The 20699-nt window shown below is 41.8% G+C and overlaps 3 protein-coding genes across 5 annotated transcripts in view; 1 reads left to right on the top strand and 2 right to left on the bottom strand.

Annotated features, from left to right (window-relative positions):
- The window catches only part of ACSBG1 (acyl-CoA synthetase bubblegum family member 1), a 54008-nt gene extending 52791 nt beyond the window's left edge, over positions 1-1217 (top strand). For all 3 annotated transcript variants that reach the window (XM_007173444.3, XM_007173445.3, XM_057543162.1), the window contains one exon: positions 570-1217. In XM_007173444.3, the coding sequence (XP_007173506.2) occupies positions 570-655 (86 nt within the window). In that variant the 3' untranslated portion in view covers positions 656-1217. The remainder of the gene's footprint in view (positions 1-569) is intronic.
- A 403-nt stretch (positions 1218-1620) lies between these two features.
- IDH3A (isocitrate dehydrogenase (NAD(+)) 3 catalytic subunit alpha) lies at positions 1621-20152 on the bottom strand. The gene is made up of 11 exons (XM_057543163.1): positions 20038-20152; positions 15199-15261; positions 12998-13081; positions 11188-11302; positions 8667-8854; positions 8037-8170; positions 7065-7167; positions 6898-6962; positions 5815-5899; positions 5224-5376; positions 1621-3177 (listed from the first exon to the last, which is right to left on the bottom strand). Exons 1-11 carry the CDS (start codon positions 20062-20064, stop codon positions 3094-3096), a joined length of 1101 nt encoding a protein of 366 aa, XP_057399146.1. The 5' UTR covers positions 20065-20152; the 3' UTR covers positions 1621-3093.
- Positions 8862-11157, bottom strand: LOC103018373 (tropomyosin beta chain-like). The gene has a single exon (XM_057543164.1). The coding sequence runs from the start codon at positions 10092-10094 to the stop codon at positions 9264-9266; it is 831 nt and encodes a 276-aa protein (XP_057399147.1). The 5' UTR covers positions 10095-11157; the 3' UTR covers positions 8862-9263.
- Positions 20153-20699: the final 547 nt, after the last annotated feature.

The following is a 20699-nucleotide window of genomic DNA, read 5'->3' as shown; positions in this document are numbered from 1 at the left end:
ACCAGATAGTCGTCCTCTCTAAGCAGTTCATACAAATGGCTTTGACTTTGAAGTCTCCAGTTAGTTACACAGCCAAGTATGAGTCAGCACAAAATGGAGTTGAAGCTACACAAATCAGAGCCCTTTTAACCTTGCATTAGAGGAGAGAACCAAGGCCAAGAAAAGTGATATGAGGAAGACCTCTCATAAAGACCATGCCAGAGGCCCTCCCTGGCCAGGGCTTTCCCCTACCCTATCACAAGCAATCAAAGCATTACATCCAACATCATATGAACTTTCACTGAAATGCAGAGATGATTTGCCTATCAGTTATTGTCATGTAAGTTACCCCCACTTCCTCTGTATTCTACCGGCCACTTAGACCAAGCCTGGTACAGTGTGGGAAGGAGCTACACAGGGGTGTGACCACCAGGAGCAAGGATCACCATGGGCCATCTTGGAGGATGGCTACTTGTTGGTCTGGCTTAATTCCAGAGTTCTGGGACGCACTGAGTCTAGATGTTTACCACACACCTTCTCAGACATCTCAGAGCCCAGGCCTCACTCATTTCTTCCAATTTCTCTTTTAGGTCCCACAATGAAGCTGAAACGGCTCACAGTCCTAGAGAAGTACAAAGATATCATCGATTGCTTTTACCAAGAGCAAAAAAAGTAATCAGGGGTCGTCCTTCCCGGGTTTCTCCTGAAGATGGCAGGCTGAGTATTTTCCTGACCCCCAGGTCCTCTTCAGTCTGGGCACATGGACTTCTGGCAAGTCTGTTAGGTTCTCTGGGTCAGGTACGGTCCTGGCATCTACATTTGCCAGGTCTTATGCCGAGAAGCTTCATGTGTGGATAGTTTTAAATGTATTGCTTTTTATTTGGGTGACAAGTGAGATCAACTCTCTTTCCAGAACTAAAGGGCTGACAGGTTTTGGCCTTAGTTCCAGGTAGATTTAACAGGCTGCTAGCTCACTTAACAGGAGGCTGGGTGTTGGGGGAGGGAGGAGGGGGAAGATGGCTCGGTTAACCAGTGTGCCACAGGGAAAGCGCTCAGTTGTAACTCACCTAACAAACACCCGACTTACTCTGGAATCTTGTTGGACATTGCCGACCCCATCATCCCATTACCAGGCACTCCACCATACACACACCCACTGACTTTGATGCTTAATAAAACTGCTGCTGCCTATTTGATTGTATTTAATGTGTAATTTGAAATTAAACTTTTTAACAGAACTGTCAAAAAGTACCTGATTTTTTTGTCAATAGAGCAGCAGATCAGTCCAGAGTAGTGGTTATTTAACCCACAGGACACTGTGCAATAGGTATACCAATGACCTCTAGTGCCCTGGAATAAGCAAAGGTGTGGGAGGAGGTCAAGTGGAGCATTCTAGTGAAAGCAGTCAATTGGGTGCTAGTCTGTCACCACCATGCCATCCTGCACACTCTGTTTTTTGTTTGTTTGTTTTGGCTGAGCCATACAGCTTGTGGCATCTTAGTTCCCCAACCAGAGATCGAACCCGTGTCCCCTCACCCTGCCCACTCTGAATACTTGAAGCAGCCATTCTTAGTAGCAAACTGAGCCAAAATGACCTAAGGCATCTAAATGGGAAATCGGTAGAGAAAGCATACACCTCAATTCGTTTGGGAATTCTTTATTAGTGTAAACCCAAGGATCACTGATAATTAGCACAATTCAATAAAACAGAAGCAGCAGTTTAAACAAAGTAAAATACATATAAGGTTGTAAGTCTGGTTACCAGCCTAAAAAAGGATCCAGACCGGGGTATTTGTTGTTGTTAAGAAATCCCCTTGTGACCAGGGTACACAATGCAAAGCCACAGGTTTGCAATGTTACACAAGGGCCAAGAAGGACATGAGTTGCCTCTGGTGTGGGACCAAAGGGTTCATGAAAATAGTGACTTAGTGTCTGAAGATTAAAGAAAAATCATGCTAAGGATGGGGAATGGAGGAGGGATGGGGACGTGCCTGAAGGTCAAAAGCTAAGGCAAGCCCCAGCGTGGCACGATTTTGTGACTCATCTCAGGCTGAGTCTGCAACTCATCTTTTATTGGTGGTGCTGAGGCACAGGGTGGTAATTTGGTGTTTTGGGGAAGGGGTAGCCACTGAAATATAAAGTTAATAGCCAGCACCCCAGGGTCCTCAACTGCAGTCAAATTTTATATGGTCAGGCCTTTTAGCAGTATCAGTGGGAGTGTGGCCCACTTCCAGACAGAGACAGACATGCTGGGGAAGAGTGATCGCACACAATGGTCGGCTCCCATGTCTGACTCAGGGTCTGCACAGGGGATCAAGGGCTGCGTTACACACGATGCTTGATGTATGTCCAATGAAAAGGAAGGACCACTCCTTCATTAAAAGCTCTCGCCAGGAATAGTCAATCATCTCAAGGTAAAAACAATTGAACACACAATGCATTTGTGTCTTTGTACCCGATATATTACCCATATCTTATTAACAAAAACTACATCTCTCATTATATATTCCTCGGATCTGAAGTCTTTATTCATACTCAGTAATTCATGTAAAGCACAAATCAGTCTTTACTTTCCATATCACTAAGAAATATACCATATTCACTGTTTTTGATGTAAACTTTCCCAGGAAATTTCTCTTGTGCCCGTTTAGTTTTATAAGAATATTATCTTGTGCTAATACATCAACATTCTATTTTATTTCCATTATATTTTTCATAAACCTAGGAAATCATTGTTTTTCTTGAAAAAGTTGTATGTTTTCTCGTATTAATTCTGTCATGATATTTACAGTTAAAGAAAAACTGTTGTAACTGAAGCGTAAAATGGTTAACAATGGCAAATGATATGGTCTACTTAGAGTTTTCAAAAAATGTGTACCAGATAGACATTTAATAAATAAAACAAGCACTTGGATAAAGTCCTTTGAAAGCAGGCCCAGGGACATCACCTGCATCCTCTGCACAGATTTTGTTAAGAAAAGGCCAGGTCTAAAAATGTACTCTGTCAAGAAACAAGCAACAAATGCATAAATGCATACATAATGGGAGGTATTCTAATACAGGCTGACATGGAGTCCGTTAGGAGTGACTGAGGCAAAACCATTTGTAGAAGCCTTAATCTAAATCTTTTACTCGGCGACAGATTTCTTCCGTGAAGTCTGAGCATTTTGCATTGCCTCCCAAATCTTTTGTTAAGCTCTGAGAAAAGGAAAAAGCAAAGATAAAAAATGTATCCACACATTAAACCAAAGCAAGGATGTTTTTATTTAAAGCTCTCGGTGAGATACCAGCTGAGTGAGTTACCTGACTACTCTTTCATTTAGTTCCTCATTTCAAAGTGAGACCCGCTCCACCACCATCCACCTACCCCAGGAGGACCTGGAAAAGCTAATTCGATAGTGTACACAGAAACACTCTGGAAGAACAAGATGCTCTCACTACAAAGGGAAGCAGGGAGGCTTTCCAAAAATTTTCCCTTTGTCCATACAACAGACCCTAAGGAAGCATTTGATTACGGACACTTAAATGACAGCAAATCTAAACAAGAGGTTGCATAAATTCCTTGGGGATTTTTAAATTTTTTTTTTTCTTTAAAGACACATTTTGACCTATTTTTTGGAGGCTAAGAAACAAATACTAAGGAAATATTTAAATCACTTAACTCTTAAATTCCCTTCTTTAAGAAAGAAATCCTCCCATATTCTCTGTTTTCTACCAGCTTATGCTCTCTTTACTCCCAAACGGAACTCAGTATATTTAATTCTCTTGTCCCATCGCATCCTAAACAATTTAAAGGGCCTACTGTGTAATTTAGGCATCTCTCTTCTGGGCTCTATGAGTAGCTTCTCAAATACAGCGTCAGAATAAAAAATATATATAATCACATGCCCTTCAATATGACTATATCATGCTGTTAAAAACAAGCTTGGGTTTCTTATATTTTGGCCATAAGAATTTCAAATTATAGAATTTTTTAAAAAGAAGAAGCAAACCTTGAAGACATTATGCTAAGTGAAATAAGCCGGTCACAATGTTACGGATAGTATATGATTCCACTTACATGAGGCACCTAGAGTAGTCAAATTCATAGAGACAGAAAGTAGATGGTGGTTGCCAGGGGCTGGGGGAATGGCATAAAATAGGTAAATTATTGTTTAATTGGGACGGTTTCAATTTAGGAAAATGAAGAAGTCTGGAGATAGATGGTGGTGAAGGTTGCACAACACTATGAAAAGTATTAATATTTAATACCAATAGAATGTGTGCCTCAAAAATTATTAAAATGGTCGATTTTATACTATGTATATTTTATCCTTTTTTAAAATGCTAGTTTTTTAAAAAAAGGAAGAGACCTCAGACTAGGGATTAGCCTTTCAGGCCCAGCCTTGTAAAGCCATGACCTCCTCTGTTCTCTTCCCACTTTCAGAATAATTGATCACAACCCTCCTATGAGTCACAACTGCTTATGGAAACAGTGAAGCTTGTTGGGTAAGAGCCAGACTGGGTGTGAACCCCAACTTTGCCAGTTAGGAGCTGTGAGACCTTGGACAAACTTACTTAATCTCTCTGTGCCTCAGTTTCCTCATCTATAAAATGGGCTTAATTACAGTATCTATGTCACATAGGAGTAGAGATTTGCTGAGATATATATAATGAATATAAAATCACGAAAGTATTCAATTAATATCAGCCATTATTACTTCTATAAAACTTCTACATTACTTTTATATCACAGATGCACATATAATATATAGCTCCACTGTATTATAGACACATCTGCATCTGTACTACTGCTAGATTCCAAGCTCCTTGAGGCCTGAGACCAAGGATACCAAGGACTACCTTATTCCTCATTTTATTATATTCTCCATACCTTATCATGTATGCAATGGATGTTTGCTGGGAAAAATTAATGGACTTGGCCAAGATCCCACAGGTAACAACAGGGTAACTGGGCCTGCACTGCTCTGACGCCCACACCACTGCTCTTTCCATTGCACCCTGGTGCCCCTACCACAGTGCTTCTCGGCCCTTCCCTGATGAAATACGTTAATCCTCTCTTCAGAAAATGCACACACGTGTGCAGACCCCCCGAGTTCACTCAGGGAGCCCACATTAAGAATGCCTGTTCGACATCCAATCCTTTGGCCCTCTTGAGAAGAACCATCATCGGTCCTTCACACACATAAAACCCAAGGAGGAAATGCATTTTACCCAGCAGAAGTGTGGCAAGATTACCAATACCTTCCCATCCTTAATTGTAGCAAAGCATGCCGTCTCAATCTTTGCAGCGTGGTCGAAAAGCCCCATGTGGCGCAGCATCATCACGGCACTGAGCAGGAGGGCTGTGGGGTTGGCCATGTCCTTGCCCGCGATGTCTGGGGCCGTCCCGTGAACCTGCCCAGGTAGAGGGGGGAAAGGGTGCAGTCAGGAGGGAGACAGGAGCAAACAGCCCTCTTCCAGGGAAGCTGGACTCTTAATCAGCTTTCCTCACCGATGAAAAATAGCTACCAAATAGCTGCTCAGACACATGTCTTAGAAATAAAACCTCACAAAAATAAAGAGCTAAAGTAATTCTTTTTTAAGTGCAAAAATATGGACTAACAATCTTATCCAGTCCAACTTTCAGTAAAATATTTTAACTGAGGAAGGATACATAATAAATAATAAGGATAAAAAAGAAATAAGAGGAAAACGAATGAATAAACTAAGCTTCATTTTCTTCTGACAATTGGAAAAACTCAAGAGTTAAAATATATTTATGCAGATAAGCCCTCCTGGGTTCTCATGTCATTCTGACTTGAATTCTCCTTCAGGTGTCACCAGGGTCCTTACCGACTCGAAGATTGCAACTCCATTGGCTCCAATGTTGCCACTTGGTGTCACACCAAGACCTCCAATCAGTCCTGCACACAGGTCACTGGGGGCAGAAAAGCATTTCAAAGGATATTTTGAAAAATAAAACGTCTCACCTAGCACCCAGACTTTCATCTTTAAATACCATTCTCCACTAAAAGGAACCTGGGCTCCTTAGAGAAATGGCTGATTCCAGGACTACAGTTAGGAAAATATAGGATGAGCCTGAAGCACCTTATTGTGCCAGAAAGCAAATGATGGGCTGTGTTAAAAGGACACAGAGACAGTTCAAAGGGACTCCCACTGGCCAAGTCTGCACAACATATGCATCAATATAAAAGATGATAGTGATGGATATAACCACTAAATAAAATAGAAACCAGGAGTCCAAATTGATATAGGTAAATAAGTAAACAAATAAATAAAAGAGAAGGAAAAGCTTATCCTTACAGTAGAATGCCAACTAATACATGTAGAAGGAATGATGGACTTACAAAAGCACCATTTAACCACCATCATGTGTACGTGTGTAGAGACAAAGAGAGAAAAAAGAAGAAGGAGGAGGAGGATGAAGGGAGGGAAAAGGAGAGAAGAAGAGAGAGAGAGAGAGAGAGGGAGTAATAAAGTAAGTCTGGTAAAATGTTAACATTTGGTGAATGTGGGTGCTGAGTACACAGGAATTCTTTGTACCATTCTTGCAACTTTTCTGTAAGTCTGAAATTATGCCAAAATTTACAAAAAATTTATAAAAATGAACACGCACCTACCTAGCTACACATGATAAAACACTGAAATCAATCAATCAACCAACCAATAAAATATCTGTAAAATGGGAAGAGGGAACTGATGGTCAGGGAGCAAGAGCCCAGAGCTGATTTGGCAAATGAATGAATAACCCATCCAGCATATCACCATTGATATCACCACCTGAAATGTCAGAATTCAACTCGTGGCTTGTAACAAATGCTGTATTTTATAGTATTTGATTAAAATTTGTAAGCCACAATTTATTTTATGACATTTATAAATAAACTGTAGGCTAAAAGGTATAGCCAGACTCACCTAAGGATGTCTCCATACAAATTTGGCATAACAAGGACATCAAACTGGGACGGATCCTGGACCATCTACAAAAAATGCATTTGTGCGTTTAGCAATCAAAAACTTTGCACCACACGGACACACTATATACCACAAAAAGTAGCAGGTAAGTGTGAATATATACTTACATTCAAACATACTGTGTCAAGGTACATCTCATTAAATTTAATATCTTTATAGTTTTCTGCAACTTCCCTGCATTTTTGCAGAAAAAGCCCATCTGACATTCGCCTGTATTTAATCAAATAAAAATTGCTGAAAGCAAAGACTTGCAGAGAGAAAAAGATCAAATCAGAGAAGTAAAGTAAGTTCAAGAAATTTAAGTTCCAGATATCTGATTTCAATTACAGTAAAATTATTTTTTTTGGCAATCAATAAAATGCAAATTTAAATGTTTTAGGATACTTCTGGAAGCACAAAAGGGTAAAAAATGTAATATAGTTTGATCATAAGAGACTATATTTTTATAGTGTTATCCAGCAAGAATTATGAAATATCTGTTAATAAGAAAACATTAAAATTGCCTTAAAAGGTTAACTTATTCAATTATTTAAATGGTTTTACTATTTTACATGCTCAACACTTTTCTTAGGTTAGGAAACCTGCTTCCTAATACACTGAATTAGCCTTTAATACACTAGGGCTGAGAAGAATTCAAACTGCTAGAATAATACATCAGATAGTATTAGCACTATGAGCAATATTTTAAGCCCCTGAGCAGGTGGCCATCTCAGAAACATTCCTGCTATTGCCTCCTAACACAGAAACGACTGCCCTTTTACAGACGTGGCCTTAGCTAACTGCCCACCGCACCTGGGGATCCAGACTCTCCAGCTTCCTTCCCCGATGGTTCTCAGGCCCTCCTTAAACTTCCGGGACCTGAATTCTTGCTCCCTCCAAACCTGCTCCAGTCATCCACTCAGTGAAGCACATTAAATAGGATATTCTGACACAAGAGAAATGCCTGACCCTCTGACTGGCTACAAGGCCATTTTCCAGAGCTATCAGGAGTCAATGAGCAAGCTGGAGGGAGGAAAGGAAAGCCCTGTCACTGCTCCTCGCCCACAAAGCCGGAGGGAGCGCCGTGCACAGGGACTCACATGATGTTGGCTTTGTGCACGGCGGTGACGTTGCTCCGGAGATTGTTCCGCGCATACTCAAAGGCAAACTCCGCGATGCGCTTGCTCGCCCCCTCAGTAATGAGCTTGATGCTCTGCACAACTCCATCCACAATCTGAAACAGAGGAAGTCCTGCCTCGCTGAAAGGGTATGGCAACAACCCGGTCCTGGACTGCCAGCAGTGTGCAGACAACACCATCCGTGGCAGGCTTGCACGGCACCAGCTGCCAAGGCAAGCATCGTGCATACGGTACGTCAGTGAGGTTAATTAACCATGTTCACTCCAGTCCTAGGAGCCAGGTATTACAAGCCTCACCGCACAGATGAGGAAAACCAAGGTGCAGAGATGGTTACGTATGAAGTTGAGGATTCAAAATTCACACAGAGGACAAGTTCCCAAGCCCACACCCTGAAGCACCACACCCCCTCGCCCAGGCATCCACTTGAGTACTGTCAGCCAGAGACCCAGGACAAGACAAACACCCACAACTCCTCACAGAATGAGAGAGAACTGTCTTTGGGAAATATTTTCAACTGGGAATTTGAACAAAGGTCCCAAGTGCACGGAAAGCAACCCAACTAAGAATGAAAAAGTATCCAAATGAACATACCACATGCTCAATTCCACTGTATTCTCCTTCCGTGTTCTCTCGAATGGTGACAATATTTACATCACTGTAAGGGGTTTTATAGCCTTCGATTGAGACACATGGTCGGACATTTGCATAAAGGTCAAATGTTTTACGCAGCAATAAATTCATGGATGGGTGACCCGCGGCTATTGGGGTTTTTAAAGGGCCTGTAATAAAGAAGAATACCCAGATGACAAGAGGATACAGTCTGGTCTTTTCTTTTCCTTTATAAACACAAGTACATAGTGTTGACACTTGTCCCTCAGCATGGGGGTTTGTGGGGAGGGACTGATCCAGGACCCAGCAGATACCAAAATCCATGGATGTTCAAGCCCCTTATTATAAAATGACATAGTATTTGCATATAGCCTACACACATCCTCCTGTAAACTAAATAATCTCTAGACTACTTATGATACCTAATATAATGTAAACACTATGTAAATAGTTGCCGGTGAAAATATTCAAGTTTTGCTTTTTGGAACTCTGTGGATTTTTTTTTTTTTTTTTTGCTGGTAACACCAGTTTTATTCGTTGGGGTGGCAACTATAGCCTGGCTGGGGGCAGGGCCAGCCCTCACAGGTTGTTGAGCTCCAGCAGGGTCTGGTCGAGGGTCTGGTGCATCTCCACGTTCTCCTCCTTGGCACTGGCCAAGGTCTCTTCCAGGTCGTCAATGGTTTTCTCCAACTTTGCCACCAACCTTTTGGCAGACTCTGCTCGGGTCTCAGCCTCCTTTAGCTTCTCCTCCAGCAGTTTGATCTCCTCTTCATATTTATCTTCTTTGGTGGAATACTCCTCCTCTGAGGCCATCAGGGACTTGAGGGCCTGGTCCGTGGTTCCAAGATCCTCCTCCCGGCTCTCAGCCACCTCAGCTGTCTCTTCTGAGGACTCCAGCTCTCCTTCCAGGATCACTAGCTTCCTGGCCACCTCCTCATACTTGCGGTCTGAATCCTCAGCGATGTGCTTGGCCTCCTTCAGCTGCATCTCCATCTTTTCCTCATCCTTCATAGCTCGGTTTTCCATGACCTTCATCCCTCTCTCACTCTCATCAGCTGCCTTGTCAGCCTCCTCCAGCTTTTGCAGGGCTGTAACCAGGTGCCCCTGCACCTGGTCCACCTCCTCCTCTACCAGCTGAGTGCAGCGGTTCAGGGAGGCCACATCTGCCCTGGCATCGGTGGCTCTCTTCTCAGCCTGCTCCAGTTTCTCCTGGGCATCCTTCACTGATTGAGAACACTCTTCCACCTCACCCTCCGTCCCTTTCAGCTTCTTCTGGAGGGCCTGCCGCTCCTCCTCCAGCCGCCTGCTGCGGTCCTCAGCTTGCTTCTTGTCGGCCTCGGCCTGCTCAGCGCAGGCAAAGGCATTCTCCTTGTCCAGCTTTAGCATCTGCAACTTCTTGATGGCATCCATGGTTGCGGTGGGAGACCAGCTGGCCGGGGGGCAGTGCAGACCGGGCTAACCGGGCTGGCTGCGCAGACTGGTCACACCGGTGGCGGGCGAGAGGACCAGCCGGGACTGGGATGTCCCAGCCCAGAATTTGTTTTTTTAATCTTTTCCATACATGATTGTGAATCCACGGATGCACATGTGGATATGGAGAGCCAACTGTATTTGAAATACCAATTTTTATTTTTTCCAGTATTCCATCAGAGATGTATTTCGGATCCTTTCTTTGGACATGAAGTAGCTTTGTGACACATCTAACATGCACGCTTCATGAATCAAGGGACACTTTTACAACAGAGCAAGCGTCATTTAAAAGGGCAGACAGGTGCTCTGTTTCTGAGTCTGATGTTCTCTTCATCGTAAATGAGTCCATCCATGGCTGGTCACTCTCAGGCAACATTCAGCGCCTACTCCCTGTGTCACCTACAGACCCACCTGGGCTACCTTGTAAAATATGTTCTGTCTCTAACTTTACCCTCTCCCTCAGATTCAGATGAAGGAAGAAATTTCCTCAATGAAGCTTTCTGGAATATCAACTGCATTGAGCATCTACTGACTGAGGACCAAGCACGGTATCAGGTCCTTGACATTAGCTAATCCTATGACACCACCTCCCTATGAGGTATCAACTCTATTGCTGTCATTTTTTTTTTTTTTTTTTTTTGGCTGCACTGTGCCGGTCTTCAGGATCTTAGTTCCCTGATCAGGGATCGAGTCTGGGCCCTAGGCAGTGAAAGCACTGAGTCCTAACCACCGGACTGCCAGGGAATTCCCTATTGCTGTCATTTAAAGGTAAAGGGGAAAAAAAAGAGTAAGAAATTTGCCCAAGCCTCCCAGCCAGTAAGCAACAGGGATGAGATTCATAGTGGATCTGTCTGGATTTAAAGCCTATGCTGAATTCCAATCTGTCACATGCTAATATTTTGAATCATGACCTTAAGCATGTATGAATTAAAATAAAAATGTAAAAATTATACAAAAGATAAATCTAGGTAAAGATAAATGTAACATCTGTAGCAGAAATCAATAATAAGCATCATATTCACTTCAGTGCTACCTTTCAAGCCCATCTTGTTCTTATCCATGGACTCTTTGGCTTCTGGAGGGATCATCCACTTTCCTCCCGGTCCTTGAATGGCAGTGACATTCCGCTCCTCCCACTGAATAGGTGCCTAGATGCCACACCACAGAGCACAATGAACTGGAAAGACCAACATGTGACTGACATTCACACTACAGTTATAAACAAACTTCCTCACTTTGGATGCAACTGGTGAAAACACATACAATAAAGGCCCGGAAAGTTCCTGGCATGCAAGAAGAGATGTCATTCTCTAGCATGTCCAGATGGATTCTCCACATTACCCTTGTCCAGTCATCACTCCTAGCTGCCACCTGCCTACTTCTTTTTTTCACAATCACTGTTAACGTGGCTATAATTATAATATCATAAGGAGCAGAGAAATATGATTCACAGAAATATCACACAGTACTGATATATGGATGAATCTTGAAAACATTATGCTAAGAAAAGAGCCAATCACAAAAACCATGTAATTTTTTTTTTAAGTTTTGAATTTTATTTTATTTATTTTTTATACAGCAGGTTCTTATTAGTTATCTATTTTATACATATTAGTATATATATGTCAATCCAAATCTCCCAATTCATCACACAAAAACCATGTAATTTTAAGACTATTTATATGAAATGTCCAGAACAGGCAAATCTACAGAGAGAGAAAGTAGATTAGTGGTCACCTAGGGCTGGAGATGGGAGGGGGTAGGGTGGGAGAGAGAAGGGTGATGGGGAGTGACTGCTGATGAGTATGGGGTTTCTTTCTGGGTGACGAAAATGTTCTAAAATTAGACTATGGTGATGGTTGCACAACTCCATGAATGAACTGTACACTTTACATGATGAATTGAATAATATATGAATTAAATCTCAATAAAGCTGTTAAGAAAAAAAAAAGACATATTATATAACCTATGAAAGAAGTTTTAAGGAATAAACCAGCGTTATCCTTTCTTTTCACCCACACCCTTCAATGTGTACACACACATCTGACAGCCAACTGGGCACGCACTAGGAATAGGAACACAGAGCAAGACTTGTGCTCCTTGTTCACAAGGAGCTTACAGCTGAGAGCAATCATATTTCAGTTCCCTTGGGGAATGCTATTGTATAAGCATCATTTCCTCTGTAGGAGTTTTAATTAAAAACTCATATAGAAAAACAATGTATGTTTAGTATAAATAAATTGAATTCCTTGACTTATAGCTGTTGGTATCATAACAACCCTGATTTAATCTTACACATTATTTCGCCTAGCAGCTATAAATAGCAAGAATAAAGCATCAGGTCAAACAAAGTCCAAGTTTTCTAAATTCTGTAGATTTTTAAGTATCTACCTGCATTGAAGGCTAGGCTGTTGGATAATAATACCTCATACTTGATACTTCCACACCAGGAAAAAAAAAAAAAAAAAAGAATCTTTCAAAATGCCCTATATAGTTTTTTGAAATATCAATTCTATTCTCTTTTTTTGGCAGGAAGGAAAAATGAGATAGACAGGTGACTTGATGGGGCTTAAAGACTTTAAACCCAGGCAGTGTTCAAAAGTCCACAAAAATGACAGTACTACTTGGATTACTTTATATATAACTGATGCCAATACAGTAGCTTAAACTATTGACAACGACGGCAGCAAACAACACTCTTTCACTCAGAATCTGTGAAATTTAACAGACCTCACCAACTTCATACAAACGTGAACAATTCATCCTAAGAGTTCATGGTCTCCAACTGGCTAAGAAAACTTTTCTACAAATTATTATCAAAAGTATTTTTTAAGCTCACTTACTTTGGCAGCATCAAAAATCTTCATAACTGTGGCTGAAATTTCTGGGCCAATTCCATCTCCTGGAATTAAAGTTACCGTCTTAACCTGAATATAAGAAATCATCAAAGAAGACAGTCAGAATTGATTTTTGAAGGTTTAAAAAGGAACATCATTGACAAAGAAATACAATTTATGGGTTTTCTTAACTCATAAGAAATGCCTTTAAGAAAACAGACCTACCTTCCAACGGCTTATCAAAGTGGAGCCAAGAATCAAGAGACTCCACAACTCTACTCCCTAGCTGAGCCCAGAGGTTTTAAAAAGAACTTAAGTGATGCTCTCCAGATAAAACAAAAATAAACTACCAGGTAAACTTCCCAATTGCTGTTTCGTTTCAGACAAACTACAAAGAGACCAATTAATTCAAGTCTGTAAAACCAAGGAGAGCAAAACATTTCAACAATGTTCTCTCACTAAAATTTAGAGGGTTTCCCAGGAAGGCAAGCGCTTTCCTCTCCACCGGGAGCCTAGAAAGTTTGGTTTCTCATGCAACTCGTTCAGTCTTACAAAACACTCTCAGACACTTCCAGAGTACCGCTGAGGTCTGTTTTGGCACTCAGAAAATCAGACTTCACATCAAGACAGGGTCTCCATTTTCCTGATTTTCTTTATAAAATTGGCTCCTAATGACAAAAGTAATCCAAATAAGCTCAGCAGAGTTTATTTGGAACCAACAAGAAGAGGGTATGTGATCATACCTGCAGTGTCTGAATTACACTTAGAATGACAAGTGTATTTATAATGTAACATCAACGATTTAGTTCAAAGGCTTCAAACAAAATACAGCCAGCATTTCAAACACAGAAAAAAATGTGTAAAGGGAAATGATGAGAGGATTTAAATGAGGATTACCATTTGGAAACTATATATGTCATTATTTGGGTATTTCCCCTACCTAGAAGTTTGGTTCAGACAACGGTCCCTGGCCTTTTTCAGTGCCAGTTGCCTGTGCTCCTTTTTTAAAAAATCACTGATTTACATTTCCCTGGTCTTCTACCTTCCAGTGATGCTCCCAAAGCAGGTGGACTAATTATTTCTGAATTTTTCTGTACAACTGAAGAAATCTTTTTTAAAAATTAGTTTCTCTTATTCCTTTCAAATATAACCCCCTCCCCACCAGGTCAATATATATTTTTTAATGGACAGCCTGAAAATTAAATAATAGCAGAGAGCAATGATCACCTCATTAGCTTTCAGAATGCGTTTGAAATGCTAGCTTAACTATCCTTAAAGCGCAAGCCTCATTCTGCATCTTTTGCAGCAAAAGCAGAGCCAAAAGAACCCCTTTGGTTTCTTCTTCCTGTTCTCCCAACATGTAATAACAAACGTCATCAGGCCACCAGAAAAAACTACTTTACTTCCACAGTTCAGAAAGTAAATGAAAAAAGATATACTATGGTCTTATAAATCCCTCACAGGGTAAGATGTTATACGGGAGTATAGGAATTATGAAATCCAAATCAGATTCTGTAAGAAGGAGGTAAAATAAAAACATACAGGAAGTCACTGACCCACAGTCTTAGAATGCTCTAAAAATGTGGTATCAGCTTTTAAAGCACAGAACTCTAACGCTGGGAATTCTAAAAGCAGCAGATTTAATGAGAAATAGATGATCCGCTAACAAAGAGTCTATGAAGACTACGTAAGCGAAGTATTGATACATATAAGCCTACAGGGCTTATAGATGTTTGAGGCATTCCTAATTGGCGATCAATCTACTGTTTTCAGGGAAGCTCACAAAATAAAAATGCAAAGCAGGTTTTGAAGCTTCTCAACAATTTTGTCTCAACTTGTACTAGTTTGGAAAAAAACTGTCTTATCCAAATGAGATTGTGAAATAAAGTAACAAACAGGCTCAAGGGTAGTAGCTATCTTTAGATAGTATCTGTTTTTTTATATTCTATTTTATAACTATTTTTAACAAGCCTCCTTCAAGATATTAATGTGATAGGCTTACAGCACCAGCTATAATACAATTTTTTTTTAATGTGCAAGTGACCTAATAGATGTATGCATGTTCACCAATAATTTAAATGTACAGTATAAGTATGGCCAATTTTCCTAATTTTAAATAAGTGAAGATTAAATGCTATATAATGTGTCTAAGCATCTTTCTTGAGAAACTTCTAAAAGGAAAAAATAAAAGACGTAATTATACTCACACCACCAGCAAAACCTCTGGTCACCTGTTTTTGGTTGTGGAATGCCCCCAGCAGCCGAGAGACCTACATTTAATACCAACAAAGAAATGTTACATACAGAATTAAACCACATATAGTTAAAAGGTAGAGATGGAACCATCTCTGACAGCTGATAATGCTGCAACTTTGCAGATATATTCAGGAATTTCCGAGGATTATTTTTCTCACATATTAGCTCAATGTAGCAAGCTCTTTCGGATTTAAAAACTGAAATATTCAGTTTACCTTTGCTTTGAGAATGTAAGTACGATTTATGTACTTTTAAAGTCAATTTTATGAAAAGTTGTCAAAAGATGTTGAAGCTAGGATGAAACTCTACTTTTTTAGCTCAAACACTGGATTTTTCTCAGATGATCTGGATGGTTTAATGTCAACATTCTTGACCACTGGGTCAATTTGGGGGTAACACACACTCTAAGAAAACTATCACTAATTTTAAGAGCCAGCAGGGTCCTAATTAATCCCAGAGCCCAACTCACTCATTATACAGTGGAGACAGTGGGTCCAAAGAGTAGGGATTTGCCTAAGGTCACAGAGTGACCACAAAGAGACCACAATCTGGGTCTCCCGACTCTTAGTTCAGGGCTTCTCCAGTTATACATTATGCCTATTCTTCTCCCATGAATATTAAGAAATTACACTTTATAATAAAAATCTAACAAAGTTTATTTAATACTATTTTGACACCTGTGTCATACAGAATGAAGATTTTAAATAAATTATCTACTTCTTCTGATAATATAAGTGACATGGTCATTATTGTTAATCGCTGGGACAGGGGAAAGATACAAAAAAAGAAAAGAAATGTGACCTACTAATCCCACTACCCCAAGATGTTACCACCAGTACATTTTTTTTCCACTTAACACTATGACACACCAGAAATATAAATTTTGAAAGGTTATTTTGAACTTTAATAATTCAGTCCTTGAAAACTGGTACAAAGTCATATTACATTATAATAAACAATATAATCAAAGAAATTGGGTACATAAACCAAAGGTATTAAAATTCATTAAAAGTTTTAGTGACTTCCCTGGTGGTGCAGTGGATAAGAATCCACCTGCCAATGCAGGGGACACCGGTTCGATACCTGGTCTGGAAAGATCCCACATGCTGCGGAGCAACTAAGCCCATGCACCACAACTACTGAGCCTGCGCTCTAGAGCCTGCGTGCCACAACTACTGAAGCCCGCACGCCTAGAGCCCGTGCTCCGCAACAAGAGAAGCCCACCGTAATGAGAAGCCCGCGCACCGCAACTAAGAGTAGCCCCCGCTCACCGCAACTAGAGAAAGCCCGCACGTAGCAATGAAGACCCAACACCACCAAAAATAAATAAAATTATTTAATAAATAAATAATAATTCATTAAAAGTTTTAAATGTTAACTTTTTTTCATGCTAGATACATGAGCAAAGATACATTTGCTATATCCTTAGTCTTCATTTTGGGGGACAGTTCTTGTAAGTCCTGAACCTTCACTGTAATGTCAGCATCCACTAAAGAGACACCAACCAACAGCCAAGGAGCTGTGAACGAATTGTATCCTCTAACCTGGCATCTACAGTCATCTCTCTGGACAGACAATAAAAGACAGGGTGAGACCCAAAAGAATATGCTATGCCAAAACCACTGGCCAAAAACTTAATCCTAGGACATGATTCATCCACCAGCAAATGGGCTATTGGAAGGGAGACCATTTAAAGGCTACGTTATAAAATTTGCATGAGTCCTTCTCCCCACACCCCAGAAAGAGAAAAAACGTTCACTCAAAACAGGCCCATGTCAGGACTTCCCTGGTGGTCCAGTGAGTAAGACTCCACGCTCCCAGTGCGGGGGGCCTGGGTTCGATCCCTGGTCAGGAACTAGATCCCGCATGCTGCAACTAAGAGTCTGCATGCCACAACTAAGAAGTCCGCGTGCCCCAACAAAGATCCCGCATGCTGCAATTAAGACCTGGTGCAGCCAAAATAAATTAATTAATTAAAAAAAACAAACAGGCCCATGTCGAGATTGGGACTGACATATATACACTACTATATATAAAATAGATAACTAATAAGAACCTGCTGTATAGCACAGGGAACCCTACTCAATACTCTGTAATGGCCTACATGGGAAAAGAATCTAAAAAAAAAAGGGGGGGGCTATATGTATATGTATAACTGATTCACTTTGCTGTACACCTGAAACTAACACAACACTGTAAATCAACTACATTCCAATAAAAATTAAAAAAAAAAAAGCCCATGTCTTTGTGATAAAAGACCCAACCAAAATAACTGATTTAAAATGTAAATCCATGAGGCAAAGATTTTCATGTTTTGTTCACTGTTCTATCTCCAGTACCTAGAACAGTGCCTAGCTCACAGTAGGTGCTCAGAATACTTTTGGAAAAACTGAGGCCAGCCTCAAGCATCTCTCTATCTGATGAGTTCCCACTCCAGCAAATAGCTTTAATACTTGCAATGATTTTCTCTAACAACCAGTCTTCTTCATCTTTGTCATCTCTTCTTCATGATCTTAGAATAAGGTAGTATTGCATCTAAATCATTAGAGTGACCCGGAACTTTTAAGACAAGATTTATTAAAGCACAGGCTGACTTCTACTTTATAGTATACTTGTACATATGTTACATCATTTTATTTTAATAAAACCTGGAGAGATTGTATTAGTAGCCCTTTTCAGATAAGGAGACTAAGGCCAGGCTCACAGAATATGGACTGAACTTCTGACTTCCTGGGCCATCTTCATCCATAGCACCTCATTTCCTTTTTTACCTTCATCCTCCAACTTAAAAACATATAAATACAGTGTAGAATGTATAGCAGGTACTCACTCAATAAAAGCTTCCTGATGGGGGAAGTGCCTCGTTATAATTATAGTATTTTAGAGTCAGAAAGGTCTTTAGAAACTCACTATTTTTTCTAAATAAAGCTTTTTTAGAAAAAAATAAATTTAAGCTGCAGATCTTTTTTTGAAATAAAACCTTAAATGGAACGCTAATAGAGGACTTGTTCTGATTGAAACTCACATCCAGCTCAGCTGTCTCATAATTCTGGGACATCAGCTTCCAAGGCACTGTCTACCCCAGTCCCTAAAGGGAGAAACTGGTCCACAGAGGTCAAATGACTGCCAAAGGTCACACAGGGAGTCCATTCCATGTCAGAGGAGAACCTCATCTTCTGACACTTTCTGAATTCCTACTATGTGGCTTTTTTCTTGTAGACCACGCTAAAGGCAAAACAAATTTACTAGCTGTTTTATTTAGTCCCTCATTCTGAAGCTTAATGTACCTACCAAAGATGATTGGATGTTAAGTGTAAGCTCAGTGATTAAAGGATTGACTTCTGTTTAGACAATGACACAGAAGTTGCTTTACCTTCAGGAGCCAATGTGAAATAAATTACCATTATACACAAATCCAGGTCTGAAGAGGGTAACAAAGCAGAACCCAGTTACTAAATAAAACCTAGCTACTGATGCCCAATTGTCTGCTTGAAGACTGTAAGATAAGTATATTGACAGCTAGGAAAGCTTCAGGTTTTTGTGTTCCTTCTCCATGTATTAGGTGCTCTCACATTATTTTTTTCAATCCTCAAACAACTCTGTGAAGCAAGTATAGATATTTTACAGATGGCTTATCAAGGCTCAGAGATGTTAAGTAATTTGCTCAGGGTCACGCAGCCAACCAATGGTACTGCCAATATTTAAACCTAAGACTCCTAAACTCCAGTGTAGACTGCTTTTCACTAAGTAACAGTGCATGTGGACCTCGCTTTAAACTTAAAACAAAGGAGAAATACAGTATCAAATTTTATAGAAAAAAATTAAAATTGCTTATGGTAGGTTTCTAGGGGATCATTCTTTAAGAGCAACAGGAGAACTGAGGGCCCATTTTCCCCTCTGCCTATAATTCGTTGTGTGACCTTGGCCACAGAGTAGGCAGAATGGGACTTGGAACTGGGAATCCCGAGACATCTGGGTTCCTCTTCCAGTTCTGACGCGGACTTTCTGTGTTATCTTGAGCAAGTACGTTTTCAGGCACAGTTAGTTCCACTGAGGAACCAAAGAATTGCATAAATGGTCAGAAACCCTATCCAGCTGCGGCAGGCATCCGAGCTGTCAGGATGAGAACGCAGGATTCTCACCAATAAAAGCTGAAAGAAAGGCGATGCTGGTCTCCCTCTTCAAGTCTCCCAGTGTTCAGATAGCAATTCCAAGGTGCAAGGTACCCTGTGTCCTTTGAAGGGGAAATAGCTACACGATCAGACTGGGAAGAGCTCTAAGGGAGAAAAAGTCTGGCAGGAAAATGACTTCGGGATTCCCTCACCTGGGAGGTTACCCGGCCCGGGCCGGAGCAGACACCGGGGGGAGGCCTGGGCCGTGCTGGAGGGGACTCTCCGCGCGATCAGCAGGCTGCAGGGCCGCAGCCCCGGAAGCCGCCGGGATGGCGGAGCCGGGGCGGCGGCTCCGGTGACCTTCCCGGGCTCCGCGCGCGGCCTGGGCTTCGGCCGGCGCAGATGCCGGCGGTGGAACCGGGATGCTGCCCGGAGCAGGACCTGCGGCCCCCACCTTGACCCTGATGCCGTCCCCGCCCCAGGCGCTACCTTCGGAGAGCGGGGCTGCCTACACACCGCACGCGGGTCACGGAGCGAGGCGCACAGGCGGCCAGGACAGGCTCCCTAACTGTCCCCAGCCGGCCGCGCGCCGCCGCCTCCCCGTCGGGGGCCGCGCGCCTGCCCCCGCCCAGCACGCGGCCCGCCCGCCAGTCACACGCCGGCCTGCCGGGCGCTCACCTTGGATATCCACGCGGGCCCAGCCATCGTGTCCACTTCTCTCACCACAGCGACAGCGGCGGCAGTACTGCGCAGCCGCGCAGCCCGCGCCGGGAGCCCGCCCCTGGAAGCCCCGCCCCCTGGAAGCCCCGCCCCACGGACCCGCCTAGGGGATTCTCCGAGCACGCTCTCGGTCCCGGTCCTGGACACCCCGGCTCCGCTGGCCAATCGCCGGGCTAGTCTCGCGGCGTCTTGCGGAGCAACGACCCGGAAGCTGCAGTCCGGAATCTCCGGTAAGAGTCCTTCCTCTCCTCATTCATTCATAGATTCACTGTTCAGATGGGATGTTTGTCCCGCGCCTGCTAGATGCCAGTCACTCTTCTAGATTTGGGGGATTTAGCTTCTCTTAAGGAGTTTACAGCCTCAAGGAGGGAGATAGACCATTTACTCGTTCCACAAATATTTATTTTTATTTTTTAACAGCTTTATTGAGGTGTAATTTATATACCTTAAAATTCACTCACTGTAATTTCGCGATGATTTTCATTAAATGTAAACAGTTGCACAGCCATCACCACAATCCAGTTTTCGAATCTATGGAAATATTCCTTGTGCCCATTTGCAGTCATTCCCAGCTCCAATCCCAGGTCCCAGCAACTACTGATCTGCTTTCTGTCTTTAAA

The sequence above is a fragment of the Balaenoptera acutorostrata genome, chromosome 3 (genome assembly GCF_949987535.1).
Source record: "Balaenoptera acutorostrata chromosome 3, mBalAcu1.1, whole genome shotgun sequence".
Classification (NCBI taxonomy): Eukaryota; Metazoa; Chordata; class Mammalia; order Artiodactyla; family Balaenopteridae; genus Balaenoptera; species Balaenoptera acutorostrata.
The sequence above is the reverse complement of the archived record's forward strand: the minus strand, read 5'-3'. Positions and strand labels throughout refer to the sequence as shown.